General features: G+C 32.6%; 2 protein-coding genes across 2 annotated transcripts; both read left to right on the top strand.

The window, feature by feature from the left end:
• Nucleotides 1-6,171: 6,171 nt before the first annotated feature.
• LOC121218372 (probable glycosyltransferase At5g20260) lies at nt 6,172-7,228 on the top strand (the record flags this gene model as incomplete). Its single annotated transcript, XM_041095542.1, has 2 exons — nt 6,172-6,928; nt 7,037-7,228. Coding segments are annotated over exons 1-2 (465 nt in total), but the record flags the coding sequence as incomplete, so codon positions are not given.
• A 1,537-nt stretch (nt 7,229-8,765) lies between these two features.
• LOC107900310 (probable glycosyltransferase At5g20260) lies at nt 8,766-9,955 on the top strand. Its single transcript, XM_016825960.2, has 2 exons — nt 8,766-9,120; nt 9,209-9,955. The coding sequence occupies exons 1-2, from the start codon at nt 8,779-8,781 to the stop codon at nt 9,875-9,877; spliced, it is 1,011 nt and encodes a 336-aa protein (XP_016681449.2). The 5' UTR covers nt 8,766-8,778; the 3' UTR covers nt 9,878-9,955.
• Nucleotides 9,956-10,761: the final 806 nt, after the last annotated feature.

The following is a 10,761-nucleotide window of genomic DNA, read 5'->3' on the forward strand; positions in this document are numbered from 1 at the left end:
GCTACGAGCATTTTTTATGTCGAACGAGTCATATGTCACCAGATCAACAGAAGAACAAAATCGATACGTGATAGACAGAACTTTCATTGGCGTCGTTCTGAAAATTTTACGCCTAATTCTTTTACGAAGTTCTGTCAAATCTATGTTCTAGTTAAAAACCAGTCGCACCGTATTCTCCGACAAAAAAAACACCATTCTCGGTATGGCAAACCTCACCATTGTAGTAAATAACAACACTAATACGTTCACTCATATTTGGAACTCTAACCTTCTTAGCCTCTCTAAATTGTTTCTGTTGTGACTTATACATTTTGAGAACATTTTCTGCCTAATTTATAGCCTCAGCCCAAACATGCTACTGTAGCAAAAGCGCATTTACAAATTCTTCTCAAATAGCATCATCCTAGAAGCGATTTTATACTATTTGCTCAGAAACGTCAAAAAAAATTATTTCTTCCATGACCTACTGTAGCAAAAGCGCGTCCACGATGGCGCAATTTTCTCAAATTCTTCTCAAATAACATCATGGTAGAAGCGATTTTATACTATTTGCTCAGAAACGTCAAAAAAATTATTTCTTCCATTACCTACTGTAGCAAAAGCGCATCCACTAGGGCGCGATTTCACAAATTCTTCTTAAATAACATCATGCTAGAAGCGATTTTATACTATTTGATCAGAAACGTCAACTCGAAATTATTTCTTCCAGGACCTAAAAACCCTAAAAAGCCTGAACCCTAAGCCCTAAAACCCAAAAAAACCTAACGTGGGAAAAACGGCAAAATCGCGTCCCCAGGACCGCGCCATGTGGCTTGAAATCGCGTCCACGTCAGCGCGATTTGCTGACGTGTCCCCTGACATCGCGCTGACGTGGACGCGATTTTCTGAAAAATGGACCATTCCGGTAAATAATTAAATAATGGGTCCATTTCTGTAATTTAAAAAAAAGCTTTTTTTGATAAAATGCCCTCAACTTTAGCCCCTAAAAGAATTTTTAAATTTACCCTTGAATACTTTAAATTTAAATCAATAATAATATTAATATTATTATTATAGAATGATACAAAAATTTGATATTTCACTATAAATTTTAATTCGTCATTAAAAATTATTTAACTATGAGATTGATATATGTCACATGAAGAAAAAAAAGTGATATAATTAATGCATCATGGGTCAAAATTTTAGTTATCTATCATAAATTGCTACGATTTGTCATTAAAAGCATTGTATAAATAGAGGTAAATGCTGCTCATAATCCTTGGATTACGTGTAAATTGTGGATTTAGTCCTAATATTTTTATTTGTTGATTTTTAGTATTTGTATTTTAACTTTTAAAATTTTAGTCTTGATCAAAATGGTACTTATTAAATTTGTTAATTTCTACTATTTCTAAAATCTGATCCGGTAAACTCATTATTATGTGTGTAATATTATGCCAGCTTTCTATATTCATATAATACAAACAAAAAGATTAATTAATTGTATTAAGATTGAAATTTTAAAATTCAAAAATTATAGAAACTAAGTATTGCAACACCCGATACTCATCCCGATGATCGTTACGAGTACAAGATGTTACTAAGATTTTTAAATTTAAAACTTAAGACATCATTATTTAAGACAAGTAAATAAATTCAACAAATCAAGGTTAAGGGAAATTTAAAACTTTGGAACATTTTTAAATTTCACTTCGAATCATCCCATAAATGTTTGAACAAGTTCGAGCATAAACGAATCTTTCAGAATTTAAAATAACTAAAAACACAATCTTTATAGGAATGATAGGTAAGAAAATAGTTTAGTTGCTATAAAGATGGTTGTGCTCCTTCGACTAGATGGCAAGTTCACAATTATAAAAATTCCATAGAGTTTGCACCCTATCAAGATCTCTCTACAGTTACATCTATTCAAGAATTGGGATTGAACAATGATTTATGTCTCTTCGGATTTTGGAAATTCAATTTAAATAATAAAATATAAATTTAATTATAAAATATAAATTTAATATTTTATTATTTTTTAAAGTCAATTTGAAAATGGAGCTGAATATAAATTTCTTTTAAATCAAACTTAGACTCAACCCATAAACAACTCTACCTAACCGCAACTATTAACCTAAACATCATCATCAACCTACTAACAAGTTCCAAATCATTTTAGATATTATCATAACTTTTCCCAAGAAAAGAAATGGTGTTATATATACAACATAATATGGATAAATATAACGAATAGAGCCTGCAACATAACAACTCAATAACAAGCACATTTATACATGTTGACACCTTAGATATATTCCACAACTTGTGGGCCCACAAGTAAAAATCTGAAAGTGAGAATCTATATATAAAAAAAACCGTACATAAGTATACAATATACTTACGTGGTTTATGATGAGTATTTCCATTCATAGAACTTAACAAGTTTAGCTTACATATTAGCCTAGCAACATAACATGACACATAATTCGCACATTAATATCAGCACATGGGGTTAAGGCAAGAAAGTTCAAGTAGTAACATGACAAGCAACATTCACAACTTATATACACCAACTGTATTTATAATTAAATTATCTTTCGTGAATTATTTTCTTGCCTTTTATTATCAATTTCATATCAAAATTTTGGATTAATGTTCATTGTAATTTCGATAAAACAGGAAATCCATGTATTCTAAAAAGCATCGAAGTGGTATGCTTAAAAACAAGAGAACTTCAAATATCATGTAAGTCTCCGAAAAGGTAACTTAAGCCCATGGATCTGCAACAAATGCTCGACCAAAGAGTAATATAAACAGAATTTTAGGAACATAACACATAACTCCGATAAATTAGAGGCTTTCTCCATTGGAGCGAACTTTTGGTCTGCTGGAGAGTGCACAAATTTGAGAAATTTCACATAAAAATTAGAGGAAACTCCGCTGGAGCAAACTTTTGGTCTACTAGAACGTGCACAAAATCGAAAATATTCACATAAAATACCAAAAAGTTCATTGGAGCGTACATCACCACTAACCAATCATGGATATAATCATCTTTCTTTTTGCCTGTTGCACAAGCTCTATCATCTTCTTCTCCAAGCAAAAAGTTTGCCTCCGCTTAGCTCATTACCACGCCACTTACTTCCAAATGAGGACGACATTTCAGCTGATGACTAGGGGAGTTCTCTTTTTTTACCTCTCCTACTTTTATTTTATAACCATCAAAGCTCGTAAAATGATCTACCAGGATGACAAAACTCATAAACTTACAACCACCAAAATGAAAATATCTACCATAATTAAAGAGTTAATTGAGTTGATATCACACCAGTACAAGCCCAATTTCGCCCGGGCCCAGGCAAACAAAAAAACAAAAATTACCAGCCCAATATACCCAATTAAAATCCAAACAACAAAACCCAACAGACCCAATACCCAAACCAAGCCCAAAACCTAAACTTTTTCAGAAAAACAAAAAAACCCTAGCCTGTGACAGCCACCCTACTGCTGCCGCCCTAGGTCAGCCACCACCAACTCCTCTGCAGCGCCACCTGCTACCGCCACTTGCACCTGCAAAAAAACAGAGGAAGAAGAGACAGCAAAAATAAAAAATATTGTAAAAAATGGCTATAAAGCCATAGCAACTCTTGAAAAAGGGGGACCTTTTTTTTTGATGATATTGGAAATAAAAAAACAGATTCAAACAAAAAAAAAGCCAAGCAAAATCGAAAAAACGAGGGAAAGGTTGAGTTTTTTTATTTCGCGCCATTTGTTCTTCTTCATTTTTTTAGGAGATATACATATAAAAAATACCTTTTACGAACTTCTAGCCGCCGCATACTGTAGTGCCGGCGCCGGCGACCAGCGGCCGGTGTGGTGGCCAACGGCCTGACCCCTGGCCGGATTTCTTGAGGGAAGAGATTTTTTTTTATAAGAGTTGGAGAGGTTTTTGGGGGTTTTTTTTGAAGAGGGGAGTTGAAAATGAAAATTTTAGAAAAAAAGTTGGCTTTTATAAGAGTGTAAAATGACGCCGTTTCACTCTGCTCATTTAAGTGCAAAAACGGCGTCGTTTTGACCTGGATAGGACCGACCCGACCCGCTCCAGACCAAGATCTGCGTGTTTTTATTTGAAAGGGCTAAATGCACCTTTAGCCCTTTCGCTTTTTATGTTTTTCAATCAAGTATTTTTATTTTTTAATTTTGCAAAATGATTTTTATGCGTTTTCAATTTAGTCCCTAGTGAAACTGTGCGTTTTGGGGAGTAGAATAATTGCCCTTCTAATCCCTCCATGTTATTCTCGCGTACAAAATAGTCCTCCCCTTTTATTTATTTTTGAATTCGCCCCTTTTTTTCTTTTTTAGTTCAATTTAGTACATGTTTTTTATCTATTTTATTATTTAATTAATTATTTTAATGTTATTATCAATTTTATATTATTCCATTAATCTTGTATTATTATTATTTACTCATTTATACCTTTTAAATTTCAAATTTTGTTGTATACATACATACATACATACATACATACATACATACATACATACATACATACATATCTTTTTGCATTTTTTATAATTTTATTCATTTTCTTTATTGTTATTATTATTTATTTATTTACGTGTTCGTTATTATTTGAAAAGAACGTTTTAGTTCTATTCGTTTATTTACTTATTATTGTATATATAATTGATTCGTCTTTTATTTATTTATTTATTTCATTTTTTTTCTCGTATTATTTTTACTTACATTATCATAATTGTTATTCCGTTGTATATAATTTTTTATCCAAATTCAAAAAAAAAATGTAAATTATGGCAATATTTCGCGTTCGGAAATTCGAGAAAATGCGCCCTAACGTGTTGGGTTTCGATTTCTCGTTTAGCTAAATATTCTTTTAAAATTTCAAAGTATGGGTTTTGAAAACCATAAAGTGATCTTGGTTTCGAGGGTTTAAAGTATCGTATTCTAACCTACTTGATGTGATATTCTTTCGAAACAGGAGAATCCTAAATTTCAACCCATATTATTCGAAAATTTTTAGGATCGTATTTTTAAAACTCTTCAAAGTTTTCAATCTTCGACACTAAGGTACTAATTAATCAACTAGGTATCAATTTTGAGCGTTACGAGGGTGCTAATCCTTCCTCGTACGTAATCGACTCCCGAACCTGCCTTTCTGAATTTCGTGGACCAAAATCGTTGTTTTAATAAAATCAAATTGTTTATTAAAATAACCATTTTACGAAGTGACCCAATCACACCTCATCAAAAAAAAAATTGGTGGCGACTCTCATATTCGTTTTCATTTTTAAAATCTAAGTTAACCCCATTTTATCAAAAAAATGGTGTCAACAATAGCTCAACAGTCTCTCAACTCAATTGAGCAATTGCTGAAAGTTCTTTCATTTAGAATCAGTTTAGTATTGCTTCTAGGAAGCACTTTTGGAATAAAAAAATTCTTAAATAAGCTATTTTTTGAGAGAAAAAGTATTTTCCCCAAGCCAAAAATTGATTTAAAAGCACATTTTTCAAAAATTGAAAATTTTAACTTCTCCAAGTGTTTTTTTTAAAGGTATTTATATTTTTTTATATTTTTAATGTCTTTTTGTATTTTAATAAATTTAGAAAAAGAATATAGAAACAAAATATTTGAACAAAGATATCAAACTCCTCGTTAACATAATTTTACCATTTCAATCAAAGTCACATATTTTTCTAAATCTATTACATGAAAGTTTTCACCCGAGTTAAACACTTGCAATGCCGCAACGTTTATAATATTAGCTGAAATGGTAGGAAAAATAATCAAACTTCTACTTTGAAGCTAAAAATTTTGTGCTCCAAATTCAAGATGTGAACATAGCTGAAATGGTCGTTGTGATGATTCCGAGATTGGTAATGATTGTGCTAGAAATCCAAGTTCCAATTCCATGTTTGAACCCCAAAAATGGGGTAAAGAATCTAATTCTAGAAAAATAGTATACGATGGATCAAGACTTTGGAAAAGATACATGTGCAGTGGATAATACGGTGAACGACCTGCTTGGAATTTAAGGAGTGCAATAGTCTTTAGACAAACCCAATTCTTGGTCTATTGAGGAACATGTGAGTGAATCTTCTGTTAGAAATGGAACAGAGAATCATGAAATAAATGACCTTAGTTAATGGCTGCTGTTAAGGCTTGGACGATGGAGTGAATCAAGGAACTATGGGGGTGTTTGAGCTGTTGGCAGTAATTGCACTGGATTCTTTCCTAACACTCTCTTCCTTAATGTTCTCAACTATTATTCTAACATGGAGGGTGTTCTTTCAATCATTTCTTCTTCTCAAAACCCATCCACCCCTCAACCTTAAGAGCCTGTTTCGGTATATATGAACAACCCCAATTTCTTTTCTATGATCTTCTAACTTTTAATGGCTTTAAGATATGTACCAAAATATAAATAAATGCTGAAAACAGGTTCACACCTTAATAGCCTGTTTTGGTATATATGTTTTCTTAAAGTTTAACTCCATTCTTTCGGTTACCTTTTTTTTTTCACTAGAAACAGTCAATCTGGAATGCAAGTCAATTACAGCCCTTGATACATTTCCATAAAAGAACTTGTTTCATGTATACATTTCTTCTGCTATTGTCTATTTCTTTCAAATCTCTCTTTTTGAGAGACAATGGCAGAAGGTGGCTGCCATAATATTAATCGTCTGCTACTGTCAGCTTCACTTGCTTTCTTTCTTCTTGTCTGGTATTTATCATCTCCATTGAAGTACCAAAGCAAACTCACCATCTTATTCTCCACTTTCCCACCCAATTCCCACATCAAAACCAGTCAAGAAACCGCACCATCATCACCTCCATCGCCACCACCATCAGCTGCTTCACCGGCTCCATTGACATCCCTTAATGCAACAACTGGTGGGGACGCCATTACAAGGCCTAATAAAGTGCGGAACATTGAGCAGTATCATAAACTGATTTTTGTTTTATCTCTTTAATTTATGTTAATGCTTATTGGGTGATTTCACCGTTGTTTGATTTGGTAATTTGGGTAGAGAAAGAGCAGTTTGGAGAAAGTAGAAGAGGGTTTGGCCAAAGCACGAGCGGCTATACGTGAAGCAATTCTTGTACGAAACTATACATCATACAAGGAAGAGACCTTCGTTCCCAGAGGAATCATTTACAGAAATCCATACGCTTTTGATCAGTTAAGCTATATTATCCATTTTCATGTCATCATATATGTTAATTTACTTTTTTATTTTAAGTGGTACTGTTATTAATTACAATTTTTAACCCTTAAACCCAAATTTTGGTGAACTAATCATGTCTAAAATGTGGAATTGAGAAAGATTGGAATCCTAATATTTATAACACTATTTTTAGAATCGGACTGGACCGGCTAGTTCAATTGTTTGAATTGAGAATCGTTCTTAATATCAGTCCAGAATAAGAGGTTGGATTAAGTGACTCTAAATTAATACAAATTAGTTGGACCAAACTAAAAAAATTTATTAAATCATTTTTCTTTATTTTTTAATATTTTTATGATTTTTAAATGATTTATTCAATTAAATCGACCAAATTAATTAAACTAGTCCAACATATCACACTAAAAACCAATAATTTAACTGACTATCAATTCAATTTTAAAATCACCAATCTAATCACTTTCCTTTTTAATCCGTTTTATGCCCATAAATTAAGGTTTTATTTGCAAAAGGAAAAAAAATTGAAATCCAACCCCTTTTTTCCTGTTAGTTTGTAGTTATTTAAAGATAAAAAATTTCAACTTAATCCCTGTATTTATAATAATAATGCTTAAATGGCTAAATTTAGAAGGTAAATATTGAGGGAAGAGACTGTTTAATGTCTAGATATGCATTAACCAATAAGGACCACATATCTATATATTGCGTTGTTAATGGAATAATTCTCTATCCTTCGAACATTTTTTTAAGGATAAAGCAACCTTTAGGTACTTACGGCAAATTTTTTTTATTTTTCATACAATGTATAGAATTATTCATAGTTCTTCTCAACTCTTATGTAGGAGGATAATGCATTTTAATTCACTCGAACTCACGTCCTCCTATACTGACAACAATATAAATATTAATATCAATTGAATTAAAACTCAAGTGGCTAGTTTTACTTTTAATCTATATAATAATATGGTATATTATCAAAATGTCACTTCACGTCATGGATAAAAAAAAAGTTTAATGATTAATATAGATAAAAAAAAGTTCAAAAGTCTAGAAAGTAAATATCCTTTTTTATCTCTTTTTTGCAAAAAAAAAAATCTAAAGCATCTTGATATTCAATATATTAATTTTACCATTTTAATTAAATTCTCATTTATTTTTAACATTATTTTTTATAAATATATTTGTTATATAAATTTTTACCTACATAATAGGTGTGTCAAAATCTAGTATATACTATTATTTAAAACTTTAATGGGATTGGTGTTACTCATCAATTAAGTCTCAATCCAATTGTGAAATTACTAAAAACTTATTATTTTTACAAAGTAAAAATATTATTTTGATAAAATTTATTTCTTTTTTTATTTTTATATAAGATCTAGAAAAATACATAAAAAAAGATATATTTTAAACAAAACATTATAATCTGCGTAATTTTTTCATTTTAATTAAAATCATATTTAAATTTCATATATATTTTTATAAATATATTGAATAGAAGCACCAATAATTATAGCTTTTTGTTATTTTACTTGCGCATCTATTTTACATTGGTACAAAACTGGTATGACAGGAGTCACATTGAAATGGAGAAGAGATTCAAGGTTTGGGTATATAGAGAAGGAGAGCCACCCTTAGTTCATGGGGGGCCGGTGAGCAACATCTACGGCATCGAGGGGCAGTTCATCGACGAAATGGAGAGTGGGAAGAGCCGGTTTTTGGCTCGCCATCCCGAGAAGGCACATGCATTTTTTATCCCCATTAGTGTAGCCAACATTGTCAAAGTCCTCTACCGACCTCTCGTCACCTACTCTCGCGATCAGCTACACCGAGTCGTCGCTGATTATGTTGGCGTCGTAGCTCAGAAGTACCCTTATTGGAATCGAAGCAATGGAGCTGATCATTTCTTGATTTCTTGCCATGATTGGGTATGTATGTTATGCATGCAGGCACGCATGTAATATAAAAAAATGTTGATGCTAGTATCATTAACTTTGTATTACTTCCGAAATGCAGGCACCGGATATTGGAGATTCCAATCCAGCACTGTTCAATAACTTCATCAGAGTCCTCTGCAACGCTAACACATCAGAAAAGTTCAACCCTCGAAGAGATGTCTCCATGCCCGAAATCAACATTCCCAAAGCTCAGCTTGGTCCGCCGCACCTCGACCTTCCCCCGGCTAACCGTTCGATCCTCGCGTTCTTCGCCGGTGGAGCCCATGGTTACATAAGAAAGCTCTTGTTGGAGCATTGGAAAGACAAGGACGAAGAAGTTCAAGTCCACGAGTACCTTTCAAAGGAGAAAGATTACTTCAAGTTGATGGGGGAAACAAAGTTTTGCTTATGCCCAAGCGGCTACGAAGTGGCAAGTCCGAGGGTGGCCACAGCAATCTCCGTGGGGTGTGTTCCGGTTATAATCTCCGATAACTATGCGCTACCGTTTAGCGATGTGCTTGATTGGAGCGAGTTTTCGGTTCATATTCCGTCAGAGAGGATACCGGAAATCAAGAGGATATTGAAAGAGATATCGGAGAAGAAGTATTTGAAGTTGCAAAAGAGAGTGAGGCAAGTCCGAAGGCATTTTGTTTTGAACCGACCAGCAAAGCCATTTGATGTGATTTACATGTTGCTTCACTCCGTGTGGTTAAGGAGACTGAATTTTAGGGTACCAACACCTTCATAATATCGCCATTGTTGATAGCAAAAGCATCCATTCCTTGTAATTAAAAAAAAAGTCTTTAAGTTTTTATCTCAAATTAAAATTATCATTTGCTTTTAGTCTATTGTGAGGATATCTTGAAGGTCTCTTTTGATAAATTCTTAATTTGATTGAATAATCTTCTCGGGAAACTTTGTATCCTTCTAGGATAATTGTAACAACCCAAAATGATCGCATTTTTTGACACCACTAAATTTCACGTTGTTACAATAATAAATCCTTTAGAGATTTTCATATAAATTTCACTATCCAGTGAGTCATATAAATAGGTTGTAACAACATCCATTAGACACATATTAAGTTTTTCATGTACAGCCAGAATTATAAGATATCTAAACGTGATTGCTTCCACCCTAGGAGAATATGTCTCTTCATAATCAATGTCAAGCCTTTGCAAAAATCCTTGTACTACAAGTCATGCTTTATATCTAACGATTTCATTTTTCTCATTTTGTTTTCCCACAAATACCCATTTGTACCCTATCAGCTTTACATCTTTAGGTGTTTGGACTATAGGTCCAAATACCTCACGTTTAGCAGGCGAATTTAATTCTAATTGTATTGCATCTTCAAATTTGGTCAATCTTTTCTATTACTACATTCCTTAACAAATGTATGTTCAAGATCCTCATTTTCTATTACTATTTTAGTCGCAATATTATAAGAAAAATGTTGTTGACAACTATATCTTTTTGGTTTCATCCTTTTTCCGTAGTGATATAACTTATCGAGATTTCTTCATTATCACTATTTTTAGGTACTTAAACCTCTTTTGGGGTTTTCTAGTCAATTATGTCTTTGGCCGCTTCTTGGGCACTCACTTCTATAATATTACCATCTAGAGTATT

Source organism: Gossypium hirsutum, chromosome D06 (genome assembly GCF_007990345.1).
Source record: "Gossypium hirsutum isolate 1008001.06 chromosome D06, Gossypium_hirsutum_v2.1, whole genome shotgun sequence".
Lineage (NCBI taxonomy): Eukaryota > Viridiplantae > Streptophyta > Magnoliopsida > Malvales > Malvaceae > Gossypium > Gossypium hirsutum.